The following is a 17521-nucleotide window of genomic DNA, read 5'->3' as shown; positions in this document are numbered from 1 at the left end:
ATAAACAAGTTCTCTTTCTTTATTTTCAAAAATGAACTCTTGCAGTGTTAAGAGCTTGGCTTTGCAGTCATATTCCCAAGTCAGAATATCAGTTCTTTGCTGACCAGCTGCACATTCTTAGCGAAGTTAATTAACTTCTATCATCCTACAAATGTAGGAAATGGAACTACTAATAGAATCAATGTGGAAGTGTTATTTAAAAAATTAGATCGTTTATTTTTTATTTTTTATTTTTTTAGAGAGAGAAAGAAAATGAGTGGAGAAGAGGAAAGAGGGAGAGAGAGAGTATCTTAAGCAGGCTCCACATTCAGCACGGAGCCCAGTGCAAGGCTCAATCCCACAATGCTGGGATCATGACCTGAGCTGAAATCAAGAGTTAGATGCTCAGGAACATGACAAGGATGTTCACTCTCATGGACATCTCTGTTATTCAACATAGTGTTGGAAGTCCTAGCCTAAGCAATCAGACAACACAAAGAAATAAAAGGCATCCAAGTCAGAAGGAGAAAGTCAAACTTTTACTCTTCACATGTGACATGATACTCCATGTGGAAAATCCAAAAGACTCCATCAGAAAATTACTAGAACGGATACATGAATTCAGCAACATCGCAGTATATAAAATCAATGTACAGAAATTGGCTGCATTTCTATACATCAATAATGAAGCAGCAGAAAGAGAAATCAAGGAATCAATCCCATTTACAATTGCACCAAAAATACCTAGGAATAAGCGTAACCAAAGAGGTGAAAAATCTATACACTGAAAACTATAGAAACTTATGAAAGAAATTGAAGAAGATACACAAAAAAATGGAAAAACATCCATTCTCATGGCTTGGAAGAACAAATATTGTTAAAATGTCGATACTACCCAAAGCAATCTACATATTCAATGTAATCCCTGTCAAAATAACACCAGCATTCTTCACAAAACTAGAACAAATAATCCTAAAATTTGTATGGAACCAGAAAAGACCCCAAATAGCCCGAGCAATCCTGAAAAAGAAAACCAAAGCTGGAGGCATCACAATTCCAGACTTCAAGCTATACTACCAAGCTGTAATCAAGACAATATGATACGGGCACAAGAACAGACACATAGATCAATGGAATAGGATAGAGAACCCAGAATTGGATCCACAATCATATGGCCAACCAATCTTTGGCAAAGCAGGAAAGAATATCCAATGGAAAAAAGACAGTCTCTTCAGCAAATGGTGTTGGGCAAACTGGACAGCGACATGCAGAAGAATGAACCTGGACCACTTTCTTACACCATACACAAAAATAAACTCAAAATGGATGAAAGACATACACGTAAGACAGGAAGCCATCAAAATCCTAGAAGAGAAAACAGGCAACAACCTCTTTGACCTCAGCTGCAGCAACTTCTTACTTGACATGTCTCCAGAGGCAAGGGAAACAAAAGCAAAAATGAACTATTGGGACATCATCAAGATAAAAACTTCTGCACAGCAAAGGAAACAATCCGCAAAACTAAAAGGCAACTGACAGAAAGGGAGAAGATATTTGCAAGTGACATATCAGATAAAGGGTTAGTATCCAAAATCTATAAAGAACTTACCAAACTCAACACCAAAAAAAACCCCACAAATAATCCAGTGAAGAAACGGGCAAAAGACATGTCTTCTTTTCCAAAGACATCCAGATGGCTAAAAGACACATGAAAAAATGCTCAACATCACTCCTCATCAGTGAAATACAAATCAAAATGACAATGAGATATCACCTCACACCTGTCAGAATGGCTAACATTAACAACAGATGTTGGCAAGCATGTGGAGAAAGAGGATCTCTTTTGCACTTCTGGTAGGAATACAAACTGGTGCAGCCACTCTGGAAAACAGTATGGAGGTTCCTCAAAAAGTTAAAAGTAAACTACCCTAGGACCCAGCAATTGCACCACTAGGTATTTATCCAAAGGATGCAGGAGTGCTGTTTTGAAGGGGTACATACACCCCAAAGTTTATAGCAGCACTATTGACAATAGCCAAAGTATGGAAAGAACCCAAATGTCCACCAATTGATGAATGGATAGAGAAGATGTGGTATATACATACAGTGGAATATTACTTGGTGATCAAAAAGAATGAAATCTTGCCATTTGCAACAACATGGATAGAACTAGTGAAATAAGTCAGTCAAGGAAAGACAGATATCATATGATTTGACTCATATGTGGAATTTAAGATACAAAACAGATGAACATAAGGAAGGGAAGCAAAAATAACATAAAAACAGAGAGAGAGACAAACCATAAGAGACTCTTAAATACAGAGAACAAACTAAAGGTTTTGGATGAGCAGTGTTGGGTGGGAGGAAGAGCTAAAGGGGTGAGGGGCATTAAGGAGGAGACTTGTTGGGATGAGCATTGGGTGTCATAAGTGATGAATCACTAAATTTTATTCCTGAAATTATTATTATATGTTATCTAACTTGGATTTAAGTTTAAAATTTTTTAATTTTTTTAACGTTGTATTTATTTTTGAGACAGGGAGAGACAGAGCATGAACAGGGGAGGGTCAGAGAGAAGGAGACACAGAATCTGAAACAGGCTCCAGGCTCTGAGCTGTCAGCACAGAGCCTGATGCAGGGCTCGAACTCACGGACCGCAAGATCATGACCTGAGCCGAAGTCGGCCGCTTAACCAACTGAGCCACCCAGACGCCCCTAAAAAAATTTTTTTTTAATTTTTTTTAGAGTTGGACACTCAACTGACTGAGCCACCCAGGCTCACTATCCAAGTAGTTTATTTTAAAATCCACATAAAGGAGGCACATAATAAACAATGGCTATTAGTATTACCATCACCATTACTATTACTGTTCCATTTCACAAGCCCAGTACAGACCTATATTCTGATATGGAATGGTGAGATTCTGCTCAAGATTCCAGGACAAGGTGTAGAGATACAGGCAGAGTGGCATCATTCCCAGGGCAGCCACAGTGGAACAGGTCGTCATAGTGATGCTGAAAGTGAAAATAAAAGGATGCATAAGAGGAAGAGTTTGAATGATGAAGTCCTGACCAAAAGCAACTCCCAGAGCATACCTTAGAGATCACATGGGGTGAATTACTTGAAGCTCACTCCTATCTTGTTATTCAACAAATGACTTCATATGTGTCCCAGAAACAGATTTCCAGCAGTATTTGACATTCATTAATTAACCCCTATTTACTTAAGAATCTACTTGTTCTAAATGTTCTGCCAGGTCCTAAAGGGTTTTTTTCTTTATAGAGTTTTTTCTATTGAGATATAATTCATAGACCATAAAATCCATTATTTTTAAAGTGTTTTCAGTATATTCACAAGATTGTGCAAAAACATTATATATTTCTATATTTTTTTCATCATCCCAAAAAAAAAGGAACCCCACCCTCATTCTCTTCTCCTAGCCACTGGCAACCAGTAATCCACTTTCTGTCTTTATAGGATTTCCCATTCTGGACATTTCATATGAATACAATCATACAATAGGTGGTCTTTTTGGTGTGTCTGGCTTCTTTTACTTAGCATAATGTTTTTGAGCTTCATCCACATTTTAGCATGTATCAGTACACCATTTCCTTTTTATGACTGAATCATATTCCATTGTATGGATAGACCACATTATTTCTGCCCATCCACTAACTGATAAACACTTGAGGTGTTCCCTCTTTTTGGCTATTATGAATAATGCAGCTATGAATATTTGTGCACGATGTTTTGTGCAGACATATGAAATCAATTCTCTAAGGTGTATACCAGGAGCAGAATTGCTGGATCGTAGTTTAATTTTTTGAGGAAATGCCATTTTCAAAGCAGCTGCACCATTTTACGCTCTGCCATCAATATATGAAGGCATTCTGTTAAAAATTTTTGCACAAATATTCATGAGGGATATTAGTGTGTAGTTTTATGTTCCTGTAATGTCTTTGTCTAATTTTGCTACCGGGAGATGGGAATAGGGCAAATTTGCCACAAGACTAAGTGTTTGCCCAATGTGAAGTGCTATAAATATCTGTCAGAAGAGGGCATCCAAATACCACATGCCCTAAGTTTCCCATTGGATAGAGAAGGGACCCCCACAGCACAGATCCTCAGAGCAAGCTGGACAGAGCCAGCGAAGTTACAAAACCATAGCAAAAAAGAATTGATATGGGATGCTAGACTAAATTAAAAGTTCTCTTTGGGGCACTTTCATGGCTTAGTCAGCTGAGCATCCAACTCTTGATTTGGGCTCAGGTCATCATCCCAGGGTCATGGGGTCGAGCCCTGTATTAAGCTCCACGCTGAGCCAAGAGCCTGCTTAGGATTTTCTCTCTCTCTCTCCCCCTCTGCCCCTTTCCTCTGCTCACTCTCTTCTCTCTCTCTCTCTCTCTCTCTCTCTCTCTCTCTCTCTCTCTCAAAAAATTCTCTTTGAATTCTAATATTGTATAACCCCATGATTATAGATAGGAATTGAAGTAGAGTGATAAAGTAAGATTTCTAGACTTCAAAATGGTGGTGTGATTGACAGAATAAGTGGTCACTTAGCATCTGAGAGGACATGTTAAGTTAGGGATGACAACAGAACATCCACCAGAAATATCCCAGGTAGGCAAAGGAAAACTCAGGACCGCAGCTGCTGTCCATCACTAGACACACAAATCCGGCCATCTTGGGAAGTGAAATGTAGGTGCAAGAGCTGAATGAACCAAATCCAAACAGCCTGACAATAGCCAAGCCACACAACTTCACCAGGAAAACAAAGGTGAATGATCAGAACAGAGTTTTGGTCTTTGTTGAACAAAGCTGGGATGATTTCTGATAGACAACTGGGTTTGTTTATCTCTGTCATTATTGAGATTATCTCCAAGTGAAAAAGATAACAAGGTGCTGTGGGTCTGGAAGATTTGCAAATACTTAATATCTAGAGTAAAAATCCATCAGTTTAGAACCTTTAAAGACTCTGTATCTTGACTACTGTACTTTTATTGCATCCTATCAAATGTTATCGCTTCATCAATTTATAATATGTTGTTTCTATTTTTTCTGGCTAATAAAGTCTTGTTTTCCAAGTCTCTACATTTCTTAATTGGAGAACAGAACTTAGTCACACATGAAAATGCATAGCTTCAGTGCAAGGGGTAAAGCATGCATAATGGGACCAGGGGCATGGGGAGCAGAGCCGTGGAAAGAGCTCTCCTGCTTTGGACTGGGGCCAGAGAGGGGCCACCGTGCATGTAAAGAAAGACAGAGAAGCGAGTGGAGAGCTAGGAGATTACATTCGATGAAAGCTGAGAAAGGAGAGACTTCAAATGTAGGCTAAAAGCCAAAAGTAGATCAAAAAGGATGAAAACCCAAGAAGTCCACTTAGGACCATCCAACCTTCCCCAGTGTTTTGTGCCTCTACCCCAGAACAATCCTTTCCTCCGCTCTACTCCACCCCCAGCTCCCAAACCCAAGCTGCCTTTTGTCCCTGTCTGGATGACAGAACCAGTGAAAGAATAAATCAAAAGGAAATGGGTAAATGGAAATGAGAGATCCTTCAGGCCAACAAGATCTTTTCTAACTGATGGGGAAAATTACACAATCTGTCTAAACATGCACAAACTGCTTCTAGACACTGTTACGCTGCTCTATTCAATGAGGTGAGGCAAATGGAGCATCGCATAACACAACCCGCGGGAAAACAAGAGTTTATCCACCTCAAATCCAGGTCCAGAGTCTGGAAACTTCTTAATATTCATTGTTTGAGTTCTCACAGCAGACCGCTTTGTGCAGGGTATATGTCCAATCCGTGTCCGTGGCCCAAATGGCCAAGAGACGGGGAGGTGAACCACCTCCCAGCCCACCAAGGAGAAGGAGACCCTCTGCAGGGCTAAGGTCTTCTGCAGGGATAACAAGGGTCCTCCAGCACTTCATCAGGCCTTCAAGTCACCATCGTTCTTCCTCATAATACAAATCACCAATGTTTCCATCTAATTACCTTGCCTACAAACCATCTATGATTATTTTGACATTTTCTACCAGAGTGTTTATACTCTTGGCAAAGCACCAACCGCTCTGTTTCAAGGATATTAAAAATACTCCTCTGCACTCTCACTCATTGCTGATGAACTTGCAAAATGAGATACTTTGACAATATAGATAAATTACACAGGGGTTTACCCTTTAGCCCAACAATGCTATAGGTTATGGGAATCTATCCCTAGAATGTACTATCAAAACTATGAAAAGACACGTGCCCAAGGTTATTATATATGTATTCAATATACCTTTTCTACCTGGCAATCTCTGGCAATAGTGTTCCAGGAAAGTGGAAACTGTAAAGCCCCTTGAAGCTTCAGTTTGGAAGCAATAGGGCATCACTTCTGTGTCATTGTATTAGTCAAAATAAGTCACCAGACCAGCCCAGATTCAAGGGATGGGGAATAGGTGCCCCCGTCTGGATGGGAGGATGAACCTTATCACATTACAAAGGAAGGTGCATACAAGAATGGAAGGAATCTGTGGCCATATTTTGCGATCTATCAAAGACAAATACTAAAATATTCGCAGTCAAAATAATACGTGGAGCTGGCCTCAAAAAAAATCCATTGGGTAAGTGGGGATAGAAATGAAATGAGATGGATCATAAGTTAATAATTGCTAAAGCTGGGTGAAGTATACCAGAGGGTTCACTATTCTTTCCACTTTTATATATATTTGCCATTTCCCACAGTAAAAAAATAAACAAATGTCCCTTCCATCTTTGTGGGAGACTCTATATCTCCCATAGTGATAGCAGTGGGAGACTGCTATCAATCTGGTGATTCAGGACTTTTTTGTGTCATATTTTATGTTGAGAGGCTTTGTTGTAAATCTAGTATAATGCATACACCGGCATGGGGGTATCTAAAGCATCTTCTGCCCAACCCTGGCTGGCCTTGGGCTTTTCCTTCCTCAGTGCTGCTGTGTGCCTCTCTGTACTTAGAACATTCATCCTTGAGGAACAGCTCCCATTGCCCTGCAGACATTTTTATTTGCATTACCTCACAATACTGTACCTTACATAAGTGCTTGTTTACCTATCAATGTGTGGTACACTTATCAACTCTGAGTTGCTTAAGGACAAGGACTATATTGACCTCCACACCCATAGGATCTGGCAGTCTCATGCTATAGCATCTTGGAGGAGGTCATTAAATACCAAATAAATGTATAAATCAAAGAATGAACCAATGTATCAAAACACTGGTGCTAGGACAATGTTCTCTCTGCTCTTCCTCATATGTCACATATCTGCAAGTGAACGTTGCAAATCTTAGTGAAATGATCCCTTTACACTGAATTGCAATGGTAAACATCCCAACCGTAATCCAGGAACAGAAATTTTCTATTAAAAAATAACTAAAACCATGCTTTCCCAAGTTCAAATGTGAAAAACATTTTGAGGAGCAAATATTTAGTTGATTGGAGTCCTTTTCAGAAATCCAGACTTAGGTAACTCACAAGTGATTATATGTTTCCCTTCTCCTCTTATTTCTTTTAATCTTCTATTTTCTTTTTAGTCTTCTAAGATTTTCTTTTATGCAGTCCTATTTTATTGCTGCTTATTCAATGAATAGAGGCTTTTTCTTTGTTTCTCTTTGAAGCAATCACACAATGCACCTTACTCTGTAGCTTTGTTGCTTTTTTTAATCCACTTAATCATAGGTAACCCTTCAGGACAATACATGAAGCTTAAACTCATTCGCTTAAAGAATGAAGAGTACACCATGATCTAAATATGTCATAATTTCTTCAATCACTTCATTAATGATGAATCAATTGCTTTGAGTGTTTTTCCATTATAAACAAAGTGATGATAAACATTCTTGTATGTATTTCCCTTGAAATAATTCTTTTATTTCTGTAGATTCCTCAAAGTGGAATTGCTTTATCAAAGGTTTTTTACTTTTAACAGATACTGCCATATTATTTCACAAAAAGATTGTTACATTTCACAATCTTTCCCACACTGAATATGATCAATCCCTTTTAATTCTCATGAGAACATTGAAAAATGCATCTCACTGATATCTTGTTATACTGTCTATGTGCTTGTGCTTTCTGTCATAGTCCCTGACCTTTTGGATGTCCTTTCCCAAGCAGCCTTGCTTGTCTGACTTTTTCTTCTTTACTTGTAGGAGCTCCTTTAAAATTAGAGTATGTATGATCATGCGTAATCAAATAGCTTCAGCGAACTTATTGCATGGTTTTGACTACACTGATGGATTTTGCCATAATAAATAATGAACACTGAGATATTCTCATGTGTCCATTTTTTTTAATGTTTTATTTTTATTTTTGACAGAAAGAGAGAGAGAGAGAGAGAGAGAGAGAGAGAGAGAAACAGCATGAGCGGGGGAGGGGCAGAGAGAGAGGGAGACACAGAATCCGAAGCAGGCTCCAGGCTCTGGGCTGGAACTCACGGACTGTGAGATCATGACCTGAGCCGAAGTCGGAGGGTCAACTGACTGAGCCACCCAGACGCCCCCACGTGTGTCCCTTTTTTAATGTCTTCTGAGTTTCTTGTCTTGTTAAAGATCTCCTCTCCTGAGAGTATTCTAATGTCGTCCCCACTTTTTACTTCTTTATAGGTTGATATTTTGTATTTATATTTTTAGCTCATCTAAAATTTATATTTTATATGGTAGAAGATCAGAGGCTAATCTATTGTCTTCTATATAGAGGGGCAAGTATGTTAATCTAATTCACTAAATAATTTTCCACTAAATTGAAGTCCCAACTTCATTATGTGTTACATGTCGAAATGTACTCAAAATGTACTCTAATCAAATACTAGACTTTTAAACACGGTGTTTTCATAGTGAGTTTTCACATGTGGTAGAGCAAATACTTCCACATAAGTTTTTTTCAAACTTGTCATAGCAGTTCTTGTACATATGTTATTCTTTATGAAGTTTAAAATTATTTTATCCTGGGGCACCTGGGTGGCTCAGTCGGTTAAGCTTCTGACTTCGGCTCAGGTTATGATCTCACGGTGTGTGAGTTCGAGCCCCCATCAGACCCTCTGCCGTCAGTACAGAGCCCACTCCAGATCCTCTGTCCACTCTGCCCCTCCCCTGCTCATGTTTTCTCTCTCTCTCTCTCTCTAAAATCAATATTTTTAAAATCTTCAAAAAAATAAATTAATTTAAGTAATCTATCCTATTAAGAATGTTTACTTTGGGGCACCTGGGTGGCTCAGTCGGTTAAGAGTCAGACTTTTGATTTTGGTTCAGCTCATGATCTCATGGGTCGTGAGTTAGAGCCCCACATCAGGCTCTCTGCTGTCAGCACAGAGCTTGCTTCAGATCCTCTGTCCCCCTCTCTCTCTGCCTCTCCCCGACTGGTTTTCTCCCTCCCTCCCCCCCTTCTCTCTCTCTCTCTCTCAAAAACAACTTAAAAAAAAAAAAAAAAGAATGTTTACTTTGAGCAAAGACTTCTTCCTAACTAGAGGAACAGGTAAAGGAAGAAAAGCAGTTTGCCACAGTTCTCAAACCCCTGTCCACGAAGAAGGTATTTGGGAAGCGTTTCCAAACTCTTAGCCTACAATAATGCTACATTCCTTGACTCTTCATACTAAGTCCTGGGAGAAATTCCATATTACATCACTCTGATCTTGAACTTCTGGAGAAATTGCACAGCATGTTTCCACTGAGTTGCTTTGGCCCGAACAGCAGAAAGGTAAGATTCATGACTGTGGGAAGCAAATGTGAGATTTCTAGCAGACTGATTCTATATCCTCGATTACATAGGTTTCTGCTTCCATCCTTCACACAACTGTCTAAGCCCGTGGTGTTTGGCAGATGGTGCTCTGCCAGCTGTTAGAAACACCCACAGAACTGTAAACAGTGAATGTGTGTGAGTGCAGTGCAAAGTCACACCTTTGGTTTTATTGCCATGAAATTCCAGTGTGGCATAAATGGAGGATGTAGCTAACTGGGTCTCTTGGCTGTTCACATATAGGAAAATTGTTGGCCAAGGCTGACTTCAATAAAACAAGATTCCACTTGCACTGAGAAGAATGGCATCACCATCTCCAAACTATTACAGAAAATCATGAGACTGCTTCAGCAAGTCTGGACAAACAGGTAAATCCTGCACCTCTCTTAAAATGAGTAGATTATCTATATACGCATTATATTAAAATGCAATGTGTGTAAGTGTACCATTTTGCCATTGGGTTTAAATTATTCAAATGCTCTTTTAGTATCAAACTAATAAAATTAGGAACTCTGACACTCAAAACTATGACAGCACACACTTGCTTCTCCACTAGAAAAAAAAGTAAAAACCATCTGGCTAAGCAGACAGACATGGGGTATGCTATCATATCAGGTGAACAGAGCCAGTCCCGGAAGAGTTAAAGGCCAGGTTTTCCATTCCCAGATATAAATGTTACTCCTGTCTGCTGCTTCTCAATAACAATAACTAGCATTTATTGGGGCGCCTGGGTGGCTCAGTTGGTAAAGCATCCGACTTCAGCTCAGGTCATGATCTCACAGTTTGTGAGTTTGAGCCCTGTGTCTGGCTCTGTGCTAACAGCTCAGAGCCTGGAGCCTGCTTCCGATTCTGTGTCTCTCACTCTCTGCCCCTTCCCCACTCACACCGTCTCTCTCTCTCACACACACAAATAAATAAACATTAAAAAAATAAAAAAAAATAACTAGCATTTATTCAACACTACCTGCTAAGTGTTATACCCCATGCTTTTAGATATATTTTATCTTTTCATCTATACAATAACCATATATGTAGGTAGTGTTTCTTTTTTTTTAATTTTTTTAAATGTTTTACTCATTTTTGAGAGAGACAGACAGACATAGACAGAGCACGAGCAGGGAAAGGGCAGAGAGAGAAAGAGACACAGAATCTGAGGCAGGCTCCAGGTTCCAAGCTGTCAGCACAGAGCCTGATGTGGGGCTCGCCCCTACGACCTAGGAGATCATGACCTGAGCTGAAGTCAGACGCTTAACCAACTGAACCACCCAGGCACCCCATAGTGTTTCCATTTCATAGGCAAGGAAACTAAGGTACAGAGAGTTACCAAAACTTGCATGGAGTCACATGGATTCACTCTAAGTTCTGTCTCTTAAGTTGATCTCTGGCTCTCCACCAGGCCATGTCAGACTGACCTGAAGAATCTGAAGTTCTATTTGCCAGATGTCTGCTAAAGGACCAAGAGCTACTTTAAAGGTCAAAGGTCAAAACTGGCCTGTGAAGCCCTCAGGCTGCACCACCACCCTTGGTCAGAATCCTTTCTCTGCAGTTCACGACACAACTACATCCTCAGGTAAGTATGGACCTTGTATATCAAAAGTTGTCAAACTAAAGACTGTGGGAGCTGTCCCAAGTTGCACCAATAAACTGATTGCATTTCAAGCGGGGTTTTTATAACACACACAGGCAATTAGAAACTTTCCTTCAGTCATTCACTCAATGTTGGTGGAGCGCCTACCACCATCAGGCTGGCACTGAGTATGCAAAGCTGAAGAAGCCCTCAAGGAGATTATAGACCTAGTGAATGAGGCGGATTAGGAGATGAGCTATTAAAATGCCCTCCTACAGATGGTAAGAATTGCATACTTGATGCTATGGGGACAGATTGGGGAGCCATCTCTGTCAAATAGTTTAAGGAGAAACATTAAAAACTGGGGTGGAGGGAGGGGGACACAGAGACCTTATAACTTGCTTATCTTTTCCTGTTGTACAAAATACTTAAAAAGACCTCAGATCCACTTCTGGTTTATACCCAAAAGAATTGAATGCAGGGACTCTGACAGATTTGCACGCATTGCACACATAGCAGCATTATTCACAACAGCCAAAAGATGGAAATGACGGACGTGTCCATCAACAGATGAACGGATGACTACATGCGCTATATGCATATGATATACAACCTTAAAAAAGAGAGAAAATTCTGACACGTGATACAACATGGATGCACTCTGAAGACATTATACTAAGTGAAGTAGCCCAGATACAAAAGGACAAAAGTTTTATGATTTCACTTGTACGAGGTACTTAGTCAAATTCACAGAGACAGAATGGTGGTTTGACAGGTCCGAAGGGAAAGGAGAGTTATTGTTTAGTGGCTACAGAGTTTCAATTTGGGAAGATGAAAATGATACGGGGATGGGTGTTAGTGACTGTACAACAGTGTACTAAGGCCACTGAACTGCACACTTAAAAATGGTGAAAACGGTAGATTTTTATGTACTGTATACTCTTTAAAACGGACCTCAGAGGGGCGCCTGGGTGGCGCAGTCGGTTAGGCGTCCGACTTCAGCCAGGTCACGATCTCGCGGTCCGGGAGTTCGAGCCCCGCGTCAGGCTCTGGGCTGATGGCTCAGAGCCTGGAGCCTGTTTCCGATTCTGTGTCTCCCTCTCTCTCTGCCCTTCCCCCGTTCATGCTCTGTCTCTCTCTGTCCCCAAAATAAATAAACGTTGAAAAAAAAAATTTAAAAAAAAAAAATAAAAAAAAAATAAAAAAATAAAACGGACCTCAGAGAGTCTAACCCATTGACTTTACAAAAGAGGAAACTGAGGTCTGGAGAGGTAAATTGCTCAAGGTCACACAGCTCCTTGGGCAGAGACTAAAACACGGACCCTGACACAGTGCTCTTTTATCTGCCTCATACAATAACTCATGCAGTATTTTGTGCCTGGTGAGATTCTAAGTACTTTATATATATTAATTCATTCAACCTTCACAACAATCCATGAGGTAGATTATGCTTCCCCCTATTGTAGAAGTGAGGAAACTGAAGCATAAAGAACTTATATAATCCGCCAAGATGACAGTTAGCAAGTGACAGTTCTACTTCCTGGCTCCAGAGTGGACTTTACTACTACTCTGTAATGCTAGATCTTAGTTTTCATGTCCTACCCTCAAAGGCAAGAATCCTGTCCATCTTTAGGACAGTAGGTTGCAAATATGTCCCCAATTCTTCACCCCATTCTTAGCCATGCCCTCTGCAGTATGACTTTGCAGCTCATCCTTCAAGAGGCAGAATCTACTTCTCCATTCCTTGAATCTGGAAATGGCCAATGGAATGTGGTGGAAAGTAATGATGAACAGGTTTCCAGCCCAGACATCAAGAGACCTTATATGCTTCCTCTTTTTCAGAACCCTGCCTCTGACATATGATTGGGTCTAAGCTAGCCTGCAGGAGATGAGAGACCATGTGGAAGAGAGCCCAGCTGTCCCAGATGAGGCCATTCGAGACCAATCTACATTTATCTAGTCCCCAGACATGTAGAAGAACCCAGCCAAGGTTTGCTGAGCTCAGTCAAGGAATAGGATAATTTTTAAGATTCCCCATACATACCAGCCAGTAGCTTTCTAGAACAATTATAATGAAGGATAATGTTATGACTAGAAGGGACAGAATTGGCTTTTCAGGCTGTGGGAACAACATGGGCAAAGCAAAGGTGGGAAAGTGCGGGCTATATTCAGAGAATAGTGAATAGTCCATTTCGACTATAGACCATTGTGCTATTGGGAAATAAACCCAAAGAAGTAGGGTAGACCTGGCTTAGTTGCTACCTAAGTTACTAGGTGCTGAGAAGCCTTTAAATGCCTAACATGTTCATTTTCCCTTTACAATACCATAGGGAAGTGTTAGGATTTCCAGCTACAGGAAAGAGGTCCCAAGTCAGGATTTAAATATAAATAGTCTGACCCCAGAGCCAGCCTCATCCACTTACTACAAAACCATGGTAGAGAGAATACTGTGAAGATACCTCCATTGGCCAAGAAAGAAAGTATGAAGGCCTGCCCTGAGGAAATGGCCTTGGAGATAAATAGGAAGCACTGGCTGTGAGTAACAAGCAAGAGGATGGGCGACAGGTCTAGACATCAGATTGAGTGAATGAGGTGAAGACTGAAAAGAGCCACAGGGGACTGCTTAGATGCTGAGCCCAGATGCCTGGGACAGTGATCGGTATTATCTTCAGATACACAGAATGCAGAAACTGGCTCATACGTGTTGATTCTGAAATGCCCTGCTTGGGGTGAACAAACACATGAGAACTACAGGTAGATTGAATGAAGCACGGAATTAAGGCATGAGAAATATGTGAGATCTGCAGAGAGCTAAACCGCAATTTCCTCATTTGTGAAATAAAGTTATTGTTATAATTCTTCATGAATTTTATCCAGCATGAAAACAGAATTCCAATCAAGCACTGTCTCCTTTATTTTTATTTTTTTGGCCTAGAAGTTATTTTTGTTGGTAATCAAGTGGGAAGAAATGTAGTGAACTTCGATATCGTTTCACTCAATAATACTGAATTTTCTCCGACTTGCAATTTTTATTGAGAGTTAAGATTTTATTCTCATATCTATAAGCTTTTGAAAATGTAATATTTAGTCACCATTCTAAAATTTCATTTCTTACAGGTTGTATTTTGCTTATTTTTTGTTTTGTTTGTGAGACTCAGAATCAATTTAAAAGGCAGGGGTGGGGGGGATAGTTAATAATTACTGCATGTACCTGGCATCCTGCATGTATATTTCCTCCTTAAAATATAGTCATGTGGGGAATAGGTCATTTTAACCCCATTTTAGAAATGGGGAGATGAGGCTTATAGGTTAAATAATTTGACTAAATGAAAAGCTAATTAGGTATAGAGTTGGCAAAGGGAAGCAAAATGAGTTTTATCTTTTATAGACTTCCTACTCACTGGTGCTTTTATTATAATGTTGGCTAAGAAAAGATGAAGTTAATAAATGTTCTCTTTCCCAGAGCAGAAGTGTTTGAGAACACTGGTTTAAGATTTATGCTCCTACTCAGAACAGAAGACCGAGTTGTGTTAATAAATTCATGGAAGAATGTGCCTAAATGGCAGACTGATGAGAAACAGATGTGACTTCAAATCTGCCTTCTTCTATGCTCAGCTGCAGCACTTGGCAACCTCCTTAGCCAATCTGAGTCACAATTTTCTCAGCTGTAACATTCAGAAAAATAAAAGGTCACTTACAAGGTTATTATGGGAACCAAGAAAGAAGAGAGAGTACATGAAAGCATCTACCTCATGCCCCTCAACAAATTCAATAAGTAACATTTCCTTTCTCTTTCCAAAAGCAGATAGGTCCTGCATTTATCGCTGATAGGTAGACTCTGTGGAAAGAATATTTATCATCTTCCAATTATTACATTAATGATCAAGTTTATTGAATTTGAAACCACAATCCAAATTAATGCATTGTTTTGAATTTGTGATTCTTTTCAAGTCCCTGGTAAGTAGGTAACTAAAAACATTACCATATGAAGATTAATTCCTCTGCGTGGCATGAGCCCCTTAACATTTACAGGTGAAATATGTTCATGTGCTAAGCATTCAACACATGCAGGGAACTAGAAACCCAGAGCTGCAGCTGATTCACTAAAGTGAACTTCCAGCACCATCAGCACCTCTGATTCATTCCGTGCATCGCATAATAAATCTCAACTAAATGGCACACACATTGAACAAAGATTTACATTTATAAGTCATTCTTCCCCTGGGCAGGAGGTGAAACAGTTTGTTAATAAGGAAGCAAAGAATCTAGAAACACCACTGGGGTTTTTTTTGTTTTTTTGTTTGTTTGTTTTTGTTTTTATCTTTCTGATTGTGACTTCTCTACTCTTTCTTCAAATGCTCTTTTTCAGCACCAAAACATGTACTCCCAAAGATATGTGATTAATTCATCCTCATTAAAGTGTAAATCAATGATAAAGCCTAATGTCTCCCAAGGGCATTTATTTACACCATAATTGGAAATAAGGTCCCTGACTTACATGAAAGGAATTAAATTCTAGTGATGAATGTTTAGTCTGCAAAGCAACAAGAAAGAACATTTTTAGGGACACCTGGGTGGCTCAGTCAGTTAAGCATCCAACTCTTGATTTCAGCTCAGGTCATGATCTCACAGCAGTGGGTTCAAGCCTCACGTAAGGCTCTGTGCTGAGTGTGAACCCTGCTTGGGATTCTCACTCTCTCCCTCTCTCTATGCCCCTCCCCCACTCAGGCATGCACACTAGCACTCTCTCTCTCTCTCAAAATAAATAAACATTAAAAAAAAAAAAAGATGGGGCGCCTGGGTGGCGCAGTCGGTTAAGCGTCCGACTTCAGCCAGGTCACGATCTCGCGGTCCGTGAGTTCGAGCCCCGCGTCAGGCTCTGGGCTGATGGCTCAGAGCCTGGAGCCTGTTTCAGATTCTGTGTCTCCCTCTCTCTCTGCCCCTCCCCCGTTCATGCTCTGTCTCTCTCTGTCCCAAAAATAAATAAACGTTGAAAAAAAAAAAAAAAAAGATAACATTCTTAGTCCTAAAACTCTGTATGTTGCTCTCCAAGTCAACTCATTAGGCCATCCCCCTGCACTTAAAACTAGCTATGTCTATCATATACCTTTAAAGCTCCTTTATCCAGTCCCCTAAAGATTTGTTTCTTAAAGTAGACTCAAATGTAACACCTGATGAGAGCATGGGGGGTCTCATTCTGGTTCTGCCACCACTACTACCACCACCACTCCAGCTACCAAACAAACCCATCATTAGCTTCCTGGGATTCTCGGCCTACGTCTTGGGAGACTGTGAGCCAGGACTGTGGAAGCTACCAGTGTGGGTGAGAATGAGTTCATGCCTAGGAAGGGCCACAGAGTGAGGCGGAGACCTGCTTCTCCTATGACATGTGAACCAACCCCACTACTCAGAGAAACAGTTGCCAGTGAAACAGAAGACAATCACAGCAAAGTACATTTTAAGCTCAGAAAGGAAACTCCTTGCAGGACTGAACTCCATAATCTCTACCTAAAGATTGGCAGGGTTTTGAACATGAACGTTTCAGTGCTATCAGGAGGAAGACTTCTGGGTTTCCCTAGTGTAACTTACCTGAGATCCATATCTCCATCGACCCAGAAGGTGAAAATGTTTGAGATGGTTCCCCCTGGGCAGCACCCCATGACGAGAACAGCAACGGCTTGGGCTGGCTTCAGAGAGAAGCTGATGGCCAGGAGATAGGCCGTAAGAGGCATGAGGCCAAACTGGCAGAGCAATCCTACAGCAATGCCCCAGGGTCTCCTGATGTGCGACCATAGCTTCCGGAACTCCACAGAGCATCCCAAGGAGAACATGAGCAGGCCCATCATCACAGCCATCACCACTGTGAAAACAAGTTCCAGGTTCCCATGTACCTCCAGTCCCACGGGCAACTCCTCCTCCGAACTGTTAGCAGGGCAGGCTGAGCTGCTGGAACAGTTTGCTCTCATCTCTTCATCTCCTTAAGACAGCATGACAAATGAACATCTGCCGCAACAGCTAGGCAGGTCTATTCTTCCACGTTTTGTAATAACACAACCAAGTCATGCATGGAGAGTCATTCCAATAGCTATTGGCCAGCCAGGTGATTCATCCTAATCTGATCAATGTATTCATGAGTGGCATTATAAAAGTAATTATCATGGGCATGAAACATATAATAAACTGGTAAGTAAGGCTTTCCACTTCTGTTCTTACTC

The 17521-nt window shown here is 40.5% G+C and overlaps 1 protein-coding gene across 4 annotated transcripts in view; it reads right to left on the bottom strand.

Moving 5' to 3' along the window:
- Window positions 1-17517, bottom strand: part of SLC10A6 (solute carrier family 10 member 6) — a 31977-nt gene extending 14460 nt beyond the window's left edge. For all 4 annotated transcript variants that reach the window (XM_040478901.1, XM_040478911.1, XM_040478916.1 and 1 more), the window contains exons 1-2: window positions 16896-17517; window positions 2876-2994 (exon numbers count right to left, since the gene is read on the bottom strand). In XM_040478901.1, the coding sequence (XP_040334835.1) occupies window positions 2876-2994; window positions 16896-17272 (496 nt within the window). In that variant the 5' untranslated portion in view covers window positions 17273-17517. The remainder of the gene's footprint in view (window positions 1-2875; window positions 2995-16895) is intronic.
- Between the last annotated feature and the right edge of the window lie 4 nt (window positions 17518-17521).

The sequence above is a fragment of the Herpailurus yagouaroundi genome, unplaced genomic scaffold (assembly GCF_014898765.1).
Source record: "Herpailurus yagouaroundi ecotype Mexico unplaced genomic scaffold, PumYag 28, whole genome shotgun sequence".
NCBI lineage: Eukaryota > Metazoa > Chordata > Mammalia > Carnivora > Felidae > Herpailurus > Herpailurus yagouaroundi.
Note: the sequence above shows the minus strand (reverse complement) of the source record. Positions and strands in the feature narration are given on the sequence as shown.